The sequence below is a fragment of the Corvus kubaryi genome, unplaced genomic scaffold (genome assembly GCF_017639235.1).
Source record: "Corvus kubaryi isolate FWS band 111438036 unplaced genomic scaffold, C.kubaryi_AGA036_p1.0 37264, whole genome shotgun sequence".
Lineage (NCBI taxonomy): Eukaryota > Metazoa > Chordata > Aves > Passeriformes > Corvidae > Corvus > Corvus kubaryi.
The window spans coordinates 1,886,269-1,901,211 of NW_024581079.1; the positions used below are offsets into that span (position 1 = coordinate 1,886,269).

The 14,943-nt window shown below is 50.9% G+C and overlaps 2 protein-coding genes across 2 annotated transcripts; one reads left to right on the forward strand and one right to left on the reverse strand.

The window, feature by feature from the left end:
* Nucleotides 1-2,770: 2,770 nt before the first annotated feature.
* On the reverse strand, nt 2,771-5,559 carry CEP19 (centrosomal protein 19). The gene is made up of 3 exons (XM_042024661.1): nt 5,456-5,559; nt 3,954-4,142; nt 2,771-3,668 (listed from the first exon to the last, which is right to left on the reverse strand). Exons 1-3 carry the CDS (start codon nt 5,547-5,549, stop codon nt 3,307-3,309), a joined length of 645 nt encoding a protein of 214 aa, XP_041880595.1. The 5' UTR covers nt 5,550-5,559; the 3' UTR covers nt 2,771-3,306.
* A 143-nt stretch (nt 5,560-5,702) lies between these two features.
* On the forward strand, nt 5,703-10,910 carry PIGX (phosphatidylinositol glycan anchor biosynthesis class X). Its single transcript, XM_042024662.1, has 6 exons — nt 5,703-5,792; nt 6,398-6,461; nt 6,887-7,019; nt 7,813-8,026; nt 9,199-9,299; nt 10,337-10,910. Exons 1-6 carry the CDS (start codon nt 5,726-5,728, stop codon nt 10,478-10,480), a joined length of 723 nt encoding a protein of 240 aa, XP_041880596.1. The 5' UTR covers nt 5,703-5,725; the 3' UTR covers nt 10,481-10,910.
* The last annotated feature ends 4,033 nt before the right edge of the window (nt 10,911-14,943 follow it).

A 14,943-nucleotide genomic window follows, 5' to 3' on the forward strand; every position in this document is an offset into this window, starting at 1 on the left:
AGAAGTAGGAGAGTAAATTATATCCCTCGGTGATATTTTATCATGGATTTGTATTCCTCCAGTGACTGCTGGATTAAACATACAAAGGAAACAAGAGAAATCCTTCCTCCTTGTTGTGCAAGATCTGCTCCCAGGGCAGTCACTCCAGCAGTGCCCGGGAGTTTCCTCCACCCAGCTCTGCTCACAGCACGCTCTGGCTCTCTCAGAGCAGCAGGCACTACCTGGGGAAGTGTTCCTCGGGGGTCACTGAGGGGAAAGGAGAAGTGATGGTGGTTTGTGCTAACTCTGAAGCCCTGCTGAGAACTGGAGTGGCTTTATTCCTGTGGCACTGCTGGGATTTTTCTAGTGAAACACATTTAACGGGAACGGGGCACAGGGAAGTGTGCAGCAGAGCTGGAGGGGGAATTCTGGGGGCTTGTCCTTGCCAGGATGTGGGCGGGCTCAGCCGGTGCTGATGACTCAAGCCCAGTGGAGTTGTCCTGGGAGGTGATGGAGGGAGATGTCCGAGGCCGGTGTGGGACTGGGAGGATGCTGGGGATGGTGCAGGCAGGGGGAGCCAAGGCTGGCAGCAGGGCAAACCCCTCCCAGGCACAGGGGTGGGACTGGGCTCATGGGGGAGCCTGGTGTGGCTGGTGGCTGTGCAAGGCTGGGAAATGGTGTGGGTCAGACCCTGCTCGGCCAGCTGGCAGCTCCACTGGGGCTGAGTGCAGTAAAGGCCCTGGAAACCCAGATGTCAGATCTGGCTCAGAAACAGCCACTTTCTGCCCCAATTTTAGACTGAAAGAGCCAAAACCAAACCAGGCCCCAACTGGGGAATCCCTCAGCCTCTTTCAGCCCTTCTTTTGCCCGTAAGCTGCACCCTGGGGGACACCAGTGACCTATAAATACATCCCTGCTCTGTCCCCTGGCTGCATCCCGGCGTCTCCCTGCGAGCTCCCCTCTCCCTGGTGCTGGGCTTGGAGGGGGATGTGTGTCCTTCCCCACCACCACAGCCAATGCTGCTGCTGCTCCATCCAGCGTGGGGTGCAAGGTGCAGCCATGGGAGAACACACAGGGAGGAACCCAGGCACCTGACACTGCCCAGGGCATGGATTAAAAGGGGGTGTTCTTAACTGTATGGAGCTGATGGGGATACTCAGCATTCCCTCATCATGGGGCCTGGAAAGCCACGGCTCGCCTGGAGCTGTGATGTGCATGGGATGGCGGGACAACAAGAGGAGATTCTGCTTTCTGAGTGGTGGGTGTCCTTACAAAGCTGCTCTCACCATCTTTGCAAGGCCATGGTGATCAGGGAAGGTCCTTGGTGACTGGAGAACCCAAGGGTTCCACCCAGCTTCAGTAATGGCCAAAAGGCCATCCCAGAGAGCAACAGTGCATCACCTCCATGTTGGGAAAACCATGGAATGAATGTTCATTGTTTGGAGCACAATTCTAGAAAAAGAAGGTGGCTGGAAGAAGTCAGCATGGACTGCTGAGGCTAAGTCATGCCTGCCCAACCTGCTTTCCTCTCAGGATGAAATGGATGGATCTGTAGGCAGGGGGAGAGTGGTGGATTCCATCTGCCTCAGCAAGGCTTTGGACACAGTGTCCCACAACGTTCTTCACCCAAGTGCAGGTGTCTCGGTCTGGATGGGTGGGCAGCCAGGCAGGTCAGGATCAGTGGGAGTGACGTGCAGAGCGCTGTGGGATGTAGGATGTGCTCTACCAGGTGGCTGCTCAGGGGACTGTTTTGGGATCTGTCCCATTTCATGTCTTTATGCATGATCTAAAGGTGGCTGTGAAGTGCCTTCCTGTCAAGTTCACAGAGGATCCCAAACTGGGAAGACCAGTAGGGCTCCATGCTGAAGCTCTGGGGTGGGCTGGAGGAACAGGCCAGCAGGAACCTCATGATCCAGGCACCCACTTGGCCTCCCATAGCCCTCACTGGAGAGGAGGCCATGCCTAGGGCTGGGCACAGGCCACATGCTCTGAGAAGCTGGGGGCAGGCTGGCAGTGGAGGAGAGGTTCCCAGGGGCCCTCTCCCTCCTGAGTGGGAGATCCTTCTGTGTTGTTATGTTGCAATTGTTGAGGCAAGGCCTGTGCCAGACCCCTGCACACCCTTTCCGGTCCTGGGAGAGCTGAGTCAGCCTTCACATTTTTTAAATTTTGGCAAGTGAGGCCTCAGCTTCCATTTCTCTCTTGACTGGAGACCTCCTTGACCAAGCATGAGCTCCCTCATCCTCCCTAGCGATGGCAAAGCACTGTGGTTTAACTGGCACTTGTTCTATGTTTTTCACAGCAGAGGCTCTAGTTTTGGGGTGGAGGAGGAGAGCTCTTCCAGCTGCTCCTCTTAAGTTATGTCAGGCAGCAATTTGTTGAGGCCCCTCAATTTGGGATGAAGACCCATCTGATCCACAGCCTTCACAGCTGCCTGGGTTCAGAAAGCCAAAACCCAGGAAGCTTTTGGAGTTGTAAAATTTCCCCAAGAATCCTAATCTTAGTCCTCCAGTTCCTACATGAGAGCAGGACTGATCTAGTACAGACCAGCCAAGGTAGACAGCTGGATTAAAACCTTCAGTGGGGTGAGTTTGTCTTACTCTAGAACCACCTCCAGACTTCGACCACTTCTACCCCTTTGGTTTTTTTGGATTCTTTAAGCACATTCTCCCAGAACTGAGCACTTATGAGGAAGCATCATCCAGGAGTGTAAGGATCCAACCATCCCATTGCAGCAGTTTGAAATCACTGTGTTTTCAAATGCACTTTCAAGACTAATTGATTTTCAAGATAGTCCTTTTCTTACATGTAAGGATTTATTTTTGTGTAAGCTAAAACTTACACTGGAGTGTAAGCATTTCTTACTGGAGATTTAAGCATTTCTAGGGAAATGTGTGAGTAATATTCTCAATGCAGAGTTGATTTATCCAGAATGACTGACACATATTTAACTTCCCAGCAGGCAACAATAATCACCCTATTTGTACAGTACAGCTTTAACAGTGTCTTCGGGACATGAATATTTAATGCTTCATTTTCAGCCAAAGCTGACTGAAATGTAAAAAAATTGAAAGATTAAATAATTTAAAATTCTTTTACGTAGGAAAAGACTAAAACCACCCAACAATTCCAGCTGCCCAGTTTCCATTTAATCAAGTCTGGGTTCTTAAACAAAGCTTACTTAAGCCTGGGATTGGTGTGGCCCCTCACATTCTCCTGAGCCAACATGCATCAGTTCTGTGGGACAGAACGTGTAGGATGACACTGTTCACTCTACTGGATGCTGAGATTTGTCTCTGAACTGCCCATCCAGGACATCTTTGTCTGGAATCAGATTTCTTCATCTGACTCAATGTCCCAGCCACAGGACTCCAGCTGCTCATCCTGTGGGAACTCCACCTCAACGTTGTAAACGAAGTCAGGGTCATCCTTCTTCTTCCTGTTCTTTTCGAAGAGCTCATCCATGATGCTCTTCCTTTTGGCTAGTTCCTTGTCATCCAGTTTGTTCATATCCTCCTCTGGGTCAATGGTCTCTTCCTGCTGAAACTTTTGCAAGCTCTCAGCCAGGCTCTGTCCTTTCAAATGACCTCTCAGCAAACTGTAGAGCTTCTGGAGCTGACGCAGCGAGACCCCTTCCAGGTAGGCCTTGTGCCGAGGGTTGTTCTTCAGCTCCTCGGCAGCCCTGCTGCAGTCTGGGGAGAGCCAACACGGGCACCTGCAGCTGCAACAAACCCCTTCCCACAGACACATCTTCTCCCAAACCCTCCCCAGGGGTCTCTCCAAACCGTCCAGGCTCAGAGAGCCATTGCTCAGGTTGAGATGTTGCCTTGGCCTCCTTGGGAAGACAACATTACCCCAAAACAGCCCCTCCCTGCACGCTGCTAGGAGGGTACTCAGTGATTCCTAACAATGCTGTTACCAATGAGTTCCTCTCCATGGGTCTGGGGGGGGACCAGACAGGAATGAATGCACCTCACCTGAGAACTTGGAGAAATTCCTGATGGGCATGATGCGCTGGCGAGTCTTATCCTGGCTGTTATCTTTGTAGATGAGGATGATGGATGGGGGCTGGAAGCAGACCCCACACTTCTGAGCGCTGAAAGTCATTGTGGTGCCAGCTGTGGCTCCATCAGAGTCCTTAACAATGGCAACACTCTCTGGAAGACCTGGAGAAAGGAAAACAAGTGGGAGAGTCTCTCAGTGCTGGTCTTTTTATCAGGAGTAGGGTTCAGCAAAATCACAGACTCCCAGAGTGGTTTGGGTCAGAATGGATCTTAAAGCCCATGGAAATGAATTATGAAATTAAATTAGAGGGGAGTTAAAAATCCAAAGCTGCTGCACATCCTGTTTCCCAGCTCAGTGGACAGCACTGAGGGCAGGTGTTACTTTTATTCTGGTTTTAAACAAAGTGAAAGTATGTCAAACATGAAGGTGATCTCCAACTGCCCTACAGACTGCAGTACAGCAAAGCAACATATTTTACCCAAAAAAATCAGTGTACTTCTCCAAATCAAGAAAAACCACATTAACGTTCAAAAGATCATTTGAGGCAGAATTGGAAACACTTCCTCCTTTGTAAAAAATCACATAGAAAGACTTCAAACTCGCAGTAACGTCCTTAATAGTGAAAATTTCCAAGGCCAGGTTGCACGGGGCTTGGAGGAATGTGGTGTAGTGGAAAGTGTCCCTGCTCATGGCAGGGGTTAGAACGAGAAGAGCTTTAAGGTCCCTCCAACCCAAACCATTCCAGGCTTCTACGAAGACGAGAAACAGAAACGCGAGCAGCTCTTTGGATCTACGGGAAAGAGCGTTTGGATCTCCTGGTGAGCCGGGCTGAGCCCTTCGCTGCCGGCGTGGCGGGCGGCTGCCAGCGGTTCTGCAGCACAGCCCGGGGGTTTTATGGCCGTGCCAGCGCCCGGTGCCCTTCAGAGCCGGGAGGCGCGGCCGAGGCCCGAACTCTGAGCACGAAGGGCAGCGGGGCAGCGCTGGGTTGGTCCCTCCTGCCCTTCCCAGAATCCCAGGATGGGCCAGGCTGGAAGGGACCACAGGCGGGCACCTGGTGCCACCTCCCTGCTCCAGCAGGGCCATCCCAGAGCACACGGCACAGACTGGGATATCTCCAGTGAGGGAGACTCCACAGCCTGTCTGGGATCTGTTCAGGGCCCGGGCACTGCCCAGGAAAGTTCTTCCTCATGTCCAGGTGGAACTTCCTGGGATCAGTCCCTGCCCGCTGCTCTGGTGCCATTGCTGGGTTCCCGGGGCAGAGACCGGGCCCTGCCCTGAGCCCTCCCTGCAGCCAGGGACACCCAGGGCTGAGGGCCCCTCTCAGCTGGGGCTCCTCTCGAGGCTGAGCAGCCCCGGCTCCCTCAGCCTGTGCTGGGCACGGAGATGCTCCAGGCCCTTCCTCATCTCCGCAGCCTCTGTGGGCCCCGCTCCAGCAGCTCCATATCCCTCTTGTACTCTCGCCCTGTCCCCTCACCTCGGGCAGCGCAGAAAACCACTTCTTCCCCTTTTTCCTCCTCCTCCTCCTGCTCCTCCCTCGGGCCGGCCCCGCCTCCCTGGGCGGTTGCCATGGCTACGGCGCCGCCGCCGAGTCCTAGCGGTAAAGGCCCCCTCGCTGAAGGCCCCTTTCGGGCTGCCCACGGTAACGCCTGAGGAACACGGCGCCACGGAACAGCGGGCGGGCGGGCTCCGGGCGGTCAGGCGGCGCTGGGGACAGCCCGCGCGGGGCCGTGCGGAGCGGGCCGCCATGGCGGGCGGGCGGCGGGAGCCGGTGCGGGTCGGGGCCGGGCTGGGCGCGCTGCTCTGCGCCCTCCGTGAGTGCCCGCGGGGGACTGGGCCCTCTGCTGTGGAGACAGGCTGGGAGAGCTGGGGGTGTTCCACCTGGAGAAGAGAAGGTTTCAGGGAGGCCCTAGAGTCCCTCTCAGTGCCTGCAGGGGCTCCAGGAGAGCTGGAGAGGGACTTTGGGCAAGGGCCTGGAGTGAGAGAACAAGGGGGAATGGCTTCCCACTGCAAGAGGGCAGGGTTGGGTGCGTTATTGGGTGGGAATTTTTCCTTGTGAGGGTGGTGAGGCCCTGGCACAGGTTGCGTAGAGAAGCTGTGTCTGGAAGCGTTCAAGAACAGACCTGGAGCACCCTGGTCTTGGGGAAGGTGTCGGTGCCCAAAGCAGAGGGTTGGAACAAGAAGGACTTTAATGTCCCTTCCAACCCAAACCATCCCGTGACTCTGGATTTGGGAAGTATGGCTCGGCCAGTGAACCAAGAAACCTCTTCTGCTCTTTGATCACAGTCAAATACTGTTTCCCTTCTGCTGGGAGAGGGTTTGCAGATGAGACATTCATGAGTTATAAAACTTCACTTGTTGAAGTTGCCGGCGCCTGTGATCACTGTGCTGTTACACTGTTGGCTCTGTGTCGCCTTAGATGTGCAGGCAGCCTGTCGGGACACCGCTGTCACACAGGAGCTCCTGAAAGAGGGGTTTCACAGGTGAGTCCTCCCCCTGCCCTCCGTCAGCATAATGTGCCACGTGATTTTCTGTGGGAAGAAGCTTCTCTTCCTTTCATGTGCAGTTGTATCACCCCCCTGAGGCGTGATCCCTGAGCATGTGTCAGGAATGTACTAACAGGATCAAGGGATTAACAATCTGTAGTGGAGAGAGAATAGGAGACCCCTTTCTAAAACTTGTGTGGAGGCCATTGATAGTTCTGAGACATTAACAAAGACGTGAAACTTCCTTTTGGCCATGGATGTGGAGTTGAGGTGAGGAAGGCTCGACAGGGAAGTGTGATTGGGATTAGTCGCCCACAGTGTGAGAGCTGCCTCTCATCTCGTCTGAGATATGTCTCTTGGGGGGTCTTGTGCCAGTTTTTGAAGTGTGGGTATAAATGTTTTGCTCCTGTTCTTGTTTGGAGGGACCTGCTGGTGAAGGTAGAGCTCGGGGAGGATGCAGGAGGATGTGCAGTGGCAGCTAGAATGCATCTTCCGCCGGGAATCTACGTGGATCCCTACGAGCTGGCAACGCTGCAGCAGCACAATCTGACAAAGGTAATGGCCCCAGTGCAGGGAGATCTGGCATCCACTCAGATAAGGACTCAGGGAGTTGTATTATCTGGTCATTATCTGGCTCGTTGTACCAAGGTGATTAATTCCTAAAAGGAAGTGCCAAGCAGGATCATCTTCCTGGTGTCTCCTTGTAGCTCAGTTCGCTCAGCATCCCCATGCCCTGTGCTGCTGATATTCTCACACACAGGGAGTGTGCCAGGGAGCTGCTGCTCCTCTCTTAGCCCCAGGTGAGCAGCTGTGGTAAAAGGGTGGTAAAAGGTAAAAGGGTAAAAGGAGAAGGTGGAAGGGAAACCCCCAAAGAGGTGCTGGTGAGCTGTGAGTCATGTCCTGTGTGTTTGGACTGAGCAGCTTCCCAGCTTTGTTTTTATCCCAGCTTTCTGTGCTGCTTTCCAGTCTTTGCTTCACATTTTAGGTAGAGAGATGTGCAGAGGCTGTGGCTTTTATCTCCTTAGGTGCTTAATTTGGCTGCAACATGGATGCAAAGGCTGTGGGCAGCTCCTGCCCTTGGGATGCCTGCGGTGCAGGTCTGCCCTTGCTGACACACAGCACCTCTGTCTGGCACCTCACAGGTTTGGCTGTAGGCACAGTGACACTTTGCACACGTAGGAATCACTCATTGAAGACAGTCTTGAAAAGGTATTTTGGAACAGCTTAAAGCTGGAATTCCCACTTGATCATCCTGACCACAAAATCAAGCTCAGCGTTAGAAAACAGAATGAGCCAAATGGTTCTCGATTTCCATCACAACCCCACGTGTCTCTCTCCCTGCTTGCAGGCAGTGTTAATTCCTGATGTCATTGATGTGGAGGCTCCTGAGTACTTAGCCAGGGCTCTTCTCCTGCTGCTCTTCCTGGAGCCGGACGCGCGCTGTTCCCGCTGCTTCCGAGCTGCTGTGCCCGTGCACGCGCGGTACCACCGGCCGGCCAAGGGGACAGAGGAAGCCTTGGTTGTTCTGGAGAGCCCAGAGGTGCTGCTCTGCTGCTGCCACAGTGAGATTCTCATTGATGTTCTTGGGCAGTCCAGAGCTCGGAATGTGCTTGTGTCTGAGATGGAGCTCTTGGTAGTTGCGTGAACATAAAGCGGAAAGCGTGGCCCTGATAAAGACCTTGTTGTCTTCCTTACTGAGTGGTGCTGCCTGGCCAAAGGCAGGGGGTTGTCAGAGCCTGCTCTGTGTTGTGCTGCTGCCATTGTAGCCCTGTGCTGCTTGGGCTCTTCCAGCTGGAGGACGTGGCAGTTGTCACGATCCGTGTTAGTCACGATCCCAGCAGGGCCTGCTCTGACTGCATTTCCCTTGGCAGCTGGAGCTGTGCAGGGTGTATTTAATAGCCACTGTCACCTATTTAGAGTAATCCAAGTGTTCAGATGGTTTCTCACACTGTGTTGCTGCGTTCCCTTTATATAAAGGGGGAATGTAGGAAGCTGTGCCTGAAGCTTGGAATGGTCAGAGTCTCAAACTCTGATGAAACAAGAACCTGATATCCACTGACAGTGAATGTTTCAAGTTATGTGAACAATGAAATCCTATATTTTTGGTACAAATTTTGAGTCCCTTCACAAAATCATTCCTGCCAACTCAAGCACACTAATGATTTTCAGCTCCTTTTTCTTTACTTGTGTATCATTTGAGCAATGATTTTCTGGGATAAGCACAGGGGCAGGCAGGACTACCCAATCATTTAAAATAAGGATGTTAAATCTTCCTGGGTTTCTGCCACATTTACTACTTACAAGCAGGGAAACATTTATTATTGATGGGAAAGGATTTAAAGTATTGGAAGGGAGGTCTTTTATGTGCTGACAGGAGGCCAAGAAGAGAACTGGAAGAAAGACTTACTTATTTTGGGGAAAATGCTAGCTACGTGGGTAAAGTTGAGTGGTCTGCAGGCTAACCAGGAATTCTTTGCCTTGTTAAGGACAGAAGGGCCAGGTGAGATTCTTTCTTGGGTACCTGCTGTATCAGGAAGGGAAGAATTGCAAAGTTCACAGCAAGGACTGCCCAGCATCACTTTGGCCATGCAGAGGTGTTTCACCACTTGGCTCCCAGGGAGTAGATTCTGTTGAGCTGTTGTGGTGGAAAAGATTCCTTACTTGGAAAAAAATCTCAGAGGCCAGATTGCTTTATCGTGCCTGGCTCCTGGTGATGCAGGAATGCCTTCCCTAGGTCACCTGTCTGCAGAATGCTGGGAACCTGCTGAAGTGGATGCTCCCTGCTCATCTGACGACACCGGTCCCTGTCAGTGGCACAGCACAAAACACAGACCTGTGAGTTCTCCTTCTGGTTCTTTTTGACAACTGCTGCCTTTTTTCTGTGATTAACACCTTCCATAGCACAGGAATTAATCAGTAAAAGACTAGCTGGGTGGTTCCCCCTTTGGCAGGCTCCTTTCTCCTTTCTGACTGGCTTTTAGTGGGGGTCATCCTGCCCTTCTGCTGTGTTTACAGTCACTCTCTGCTCTTCTGGCCCTTTAGCATGGCTGCTCTCCTCACCTTTTTTTTTCTCCCTACTTGGAATCCTAGGATATAATTGGCACTGGTCAAATTAAGAAAAGTCTTCACAACCTTGGTGCTTTAGAGGAGTAGCAAGGTGGAAAATGATGATCTAACTAAAGTAATGGTAAAACTGCAAAGATTTAAGGAATAGCATCCTAAAATAAAAGGCCACTCCTATTTGTTTGGTTGTTATCTGGTTGGGTGAGTATTTAGGAAAAGGTGAAGTTTCTTATTGTGTTCAAAACCAAGGAAAGTTGGGTCTTTAGTGTGGCCAACAACTGTCTTTGATGCTCAAAAGTGCCACAGTAGTGTAGAGATTCAGAAATTAGACTAATTCATATAATAAAATAATCTGTTGTTGTTGTGACACATTTGCCTTCCTATATTTAAGTTACCTGCAGACCATTGGGACATGTGTAGCTCTTGTCCATAAATGTTTTGGAGCTTCCTGTATCCATGAAAAACCAAGTAATTGTTCACTTTGGAGAAATCTATCTCCTTAGTGATCTGAGCTCACTGTGAGAGCTGCTCTCCATGCAGTATTCCATACACACCCTCAGTGGCAAGGCTGGAGTAGGAGCAGAGATACAGGGATACAGATGGCAGCAGATCCATTTCCTGATCTGTGGCTGGCACTGTGTTTGCTGTGACTTAAAGGGGATGACCCATCCTGGTTCTGATACTGAATCTCAGAGGAAGCCTTAGCCAAGGGCTAATTAAATCAGGGTCTGGTTCCTAATCCTCTCAATTGCAGTCAAAAAAACAAACAGCTGGTCAAATGTGTGTTATATATTTATTTTCCTTTGTAGGCATATGAGGAATTGATGCTGAGGGTTCCTGTGGGGCTCAGGGAGCACAGTTCCCTGGTGTGTGCCCTGACCCTGCTCACCACAGGGCTCTGCTCTGGCCTGATCCTCGCTGCTGCCTGCAAGTACGGACACTTCTCCCAGTGACCTGAGGAAACACGGAATGTCTGACCTCCATCCAGCAAAACTGACTGGATATTACACTGGATTCCTGAATGGATCCTACTCTACTGTTCTTTATGTCTTAGGGGGTGCAAGGGTCCCATAATGGATTATAGTTCCTTTGGCTCATAATGCTTACATATGCCTTCCACGGCCCAGGAGACATTTTGGATGTGTTGTCGATATTCAAAGCAGATGGAGGGTGGGAAAAAGCCTCAAAAAGCTGAAAGCACTGCCGTGGGCAATGAGGCAACAGTCAGGAGTGGCTTTGGGGCTCCTATTCCCTCCTGCTGGCCCAGAGCCTGCTTCCAGTACAGTGCTGCCTCTTGCAGAGTTGTTTGTATTTCTTGACTCAGGGATTGTTTATTAAGGGTATGAAAAACATTATTGAATCATTAAAGTCTCTGAAGTTTCAGCTTGTTGTGCAGGTGGGTTATGTATGCATTTGCAAAGAGACATTCTGTGCGTACCTTGGACAGGTCAATAATCTCTCCCCTTCTAATAACTGTGAGGGGTTCGCTGCTCTTGGTCAAATTAGAATCACAGAGTCATTAAGGTTGGAAAAGCCCTCTAGGATCATTGAGTCCAACCATTCCCCCAGCACTGCCAAAGCCACTCCTAACCCATGTCCCCAAGTGCCACATCCACACGGCTGTTAAATCCCTCCAGGGATGGGGACTTCACCACTGCCCTGGGCAGCTGTGCCAGGGCTGGACAGCCCTTCCCAAGACGAACCTTTCCCAATATCCAGTTTAAATCCCCCCTGACACAGCTTGAGGCTGTTTCCTCTTGACCTGTCCCTTGTTTCCTGGGAGAAGAGCCCGAGCCCCCCCTGGCCACCCTCCTGTCAGGGAGTTGTGGAGAGAGAGAAGGGTCCCCTGAACCTCCTTTTCTCCAGGCTGAACAATTGGGCAGAGTTGAAAGTGTTGGAGAATATTTGAAATTTCACCGTATTCCATGAGTGGAAAGAGACCCCTTGGAAGATGAACGTGAGGGACAGGATAGTGACTAGAAGCAAGTATTTAGAAGATCTACATTCAGTCGCCAGGACAGTTGATAAATAGAAGGAAATAGGGAGGAAATTACCTAATGGAAGAGCCGAGAGGCTCTGGAGCGGCAGAGCTCGGGTACTGTCCGCAGTTGTCAGTAGGTGGCACTGGGAGCCCACGGTAACCCCCGTGTGGAGAAAATACATTCTGTTCCCGACAAACTTCGAGTAAATTAGTCAAAGCAAGTAATTTGGGGGAGTGTGTGTGTGTGAGGGGGTGAATGAAAATTCCCTTCAAGGGCTCGGTGTGCAGCCTTTCATCGATGCCCAGCTGCAGCCTCAGGCTCCCTTGGGCATCTTTCTCCTGCTGGAATTCAACAGGGTGAATTCCTTGTGACTACTTCCACGGCAGGTTGGAAACAATCAAAGAGAGATTTGGGCTGTTTAACCCTGTCGGCACTGGGACCAGCACTGTATCACTCGTCTCCTAGTGGGATTTTTATCTCCCAGAGCTGAGTTTGTTCCCGTGCTCTGTCTTACGTAGGTAGCTCCGTGTTGTAGCCTCCCCCTTGGAATGGCAACATCCCAGATTGCCAGAGCTGAGTGACAGGACTTCATTGCTTGGTTTTTAACAGCAGGTAACACCTGAAAATCACAGGTTGAATCCCTCAGCTAAATCAATCTCCCTGACAAAACCAAGGGAATGGGAATAGGAATGTCCTCTGGGCAAATGAGAAAAATTATTTCAAGTGGAAAAAATATGGAAGTAAAGTATGTATCAAAATTCCCATCAATCAACTTTTCAACTGAACTTAAGTAATTGATTCTGATTACTGTAAAATATGAGAGGAGTGGCAGAGCATCACAAGGGGTGGTTTTTGTTGTGACTAATAGTTGCTGTTTTTAAATCCACAGCACTTACATTACAAATACAGCAGACACATTTTTCCTTGCAAGCTGTAAATAAGTCTGATAACTATAGCAGTGTTAATTACAAAGGAATTTGGTAGTGAATCTCTCTCTCAGAGCAGAAACTGCTGTCACTAAGCCAGCACAGAATTTAGCAGGTGTACCATGCAGGAGGATTCAAGTGCCAGCCCCAGAGGGATCACAGAGATCAGAGGAGGAGCTGTAAGGCTTGTGCAAAAATTCTGGCAGCTTTGGAGACAGGAATAAGGTGTTGAGGAGTTCTTGGCAAGAAAGCACCGCTACAAGGGTTGGACACAAACTTATCCATCCTTAGTGTGTGTAAGGACTGAATGAGAGCAGGGAAAGAAAAGGGGATGGGGTGTTAAAGGCCGTGTTGGGAATTAAGGCTTTCTGAATCACAAAGAAATGGACATAACAAAAAAAAAATCCAACAAAAAACCCCTCCTAGTTTATTTAAAAAGCTGTGCCTGGGGAGGGAGACAGAAGGATGGGAGGGGGGGGGTCAGGATTCAGCAAATGGAGCTGGACCTGAGAGGGGTTGGAGTAGGAGGCCGAGGCAGCACGGAGAGGTGAGGAGCCTCACAGGGATGGCGAGAAGAGGTGAGGGAACGGCGAAGCCAAAACCTGCTGCGGATTCTCCAGGGGTGATGCAGAGGTGAGTTAGCAGCGGCTGAGCTGAGTCAGAAAGGGAAAATAGCGAGCATGGAAAGAGAAGTGAAAGGACGGCTGTGCCCGGAGGGGGTCGGAGCGCAGCCACCTCAGCGCCACTTGGGAATAGCGTTCCTGGAAAATGGGCAGCTCTGTAGGGACAAGTGTTCTGTGGCTCTGCAGAGGTCCTGTGGGGACTGAGGGAGCAGAGAGCCAACAGGTGTTGGCTGGAACCCACAAGCGGGGAATTCGGGTGTGCCTGGACCTGCAGGGAGGATTGAGGTGTCCGCGGATCCGTTCCCCCAACACCTGGGGAAGGGGAGCTGCCTGCTGTGTGTCCTGCTCCTTCCGAAAGGAAAATCGGATGTTGCTTCAAACCCGGGTGGACAGAAGGAGGTGAGATCCAGCCCCCAGGGCAGGTGGAAGCTTGGAGAAGTCATGTGGAAGATTAAATGGATCCCAGGAATTTTGGGGGAGAAGCCTTGAGGGCACGTACGCTGCTTCCCCAGGTGTGTTCCTACTGGATTCCTTGGAAGCTGTGAATCCAGCTGGGAGCTTGTGCCACTGGAAGTGGCAGCACGGAGAGCTGCTGGGTGTCCAGCTGCTGGGTGTCCTGCTGCTGGGTGTCCAGCTGCTGGGTGTCCTGCTGCTGTCACCAGTGATGTGACCCCTGCCCCAGATGGGCTCTGAGAGGGACCCGACAGGTTGGTGGGAGGAGGGTTAATTTTTTCTCTGCTGTATTCACGCAGAAGAGACAAAACGAGCCCCTTCCAGTGCAAAAGGAAGAGAGAGTGGAGCACAGAGGAGGAACAGGAACAGTTTGCCCAGAGAAGCTGTGGCTGCCCCATCCCTGTCGTTGTGTGTTCGGAAGTGTCCAAGGCCAACCTGGTCTGGTGGAAAGTGTCCCTGCCCATGGCAGGGGGTGAAAGGGGATGAGCTTTAAGGTCCTTTCCAACCCAGGCCATTCCATGACTCCACAAAGCCCCGTGGTGTTCTGATACCTCCACACTACTGGAGCAGGGTGGGCTGACCTCTGTGAGCCAGGACAGACCTGGAGGAGACACTCAGACACAGCAGGAAACCCCCGTGTGGGGCTGAACTGGTTTTCCTCACAAAATAAACTCTCATTTAAGCACCACAACACGGAAGTGAGGGCGGAGGAGAGCCAGTTTAGATGGATGCTGGATTTTTTAGGGTGGTGGCCTTTACCCCCTGCAGCTGGTTGTTGTCCACAGCCAGAGAAAAATAGGAGATCCAAACAGCCTAGAAAAAGAGAAATGTTATCCATAAAATATATATTTCTATATATAACATATATAATAAACCAATATCTATTACATGCTATATAATATATAGAAGATATGTATTATGTAATAAATGTTACAACATTTATTATATGTAATACGTTATGCGTAACATTCATTGTATGTAATATATATTGTATACTATATGCTATATGTATACTAAATAAGTGCATTTTATAGATACACTATATATTATTATATCACATATAATACATATGATATACATAACATTTATTATAAAATGTTATATAAATATTATTTATGTATATAATATATATAATTTTTTACTGCTTTCAGGCTCTTTTATTTTTCCCTGACTCTGGTCCAGAGAAATATAAGTTTTTTATATAAAAATAGATATAAATAAATAACCACCAATTCTAGATTTACCTTGTAAGGTACATTTCCCCGCAGCACGGAGCGAACTACAACTCCCGTCATGCCCCGCGGCACGCACCTTCCGGCGCACGGCGGGCGGTGCCCCCGCGGCGATGCCCCGCCCCGCCCCCGCCCCCGCGGGCTGTGGCCACGCGCGGCGGTTCCGCTTCCCCTCCGGCCCCGCCGCCGCCGCCCCGCCG

What these genes read in the sequence shown, in the direction of transcription:
- CEP19 (XM_042024661.1), bottom strand. Translation starts at nt 5,549, where the DNA reads ATGGCAACCGCCCAGGGAGGCGGGGCCGGCCCGAGGGAGGAGCAGGAG. An exon ending in GGTTTTCTGCGCTGCCCGAG is followed by an intron (nt 4,143 to 5,455) that starts GTGAGGGGACAG and finishes TCCTTTCTCCAG; the next exon opens with GTCTTCCAGAGAGTGTTGCC. An exon ending in GAATTTCTCCAAGTTCTCAG is followed by an intron (nt 3,669 to 3,953) that starts GTGAGGTGCATT and finishes GGCTCTCCCCAG; the next exon opens with ACTGCAGCAGGGCTGCCGAG.
- PIGX (XM_042024662.1), top strand. Translation starts at nt 5,726, where the DNA reads ATGGCGGGCGGGCGGCGGGAGCCGGTGCGGGTCGGGGCCGGGCTGGGC. An exon ending in CGCGCTGCTCTGCGCCCTCC is followed by an intron (nt 5,793 to 6,397) that starts GTGAGTGCCCGC and finishes GTGTCGCCTTAG; the next exon opens with ATGTGCAGGCAGCCTGTCGG. An exon ending in GCTGCTCTGCTGCTGCCACA is followed by an intron (nt 8,027 to 9,198) that starts GTGAGATTCTCA and finishes TGCCTTCCCTAG; the next exon opens with GTCACCTGTCTGCAGAATGC.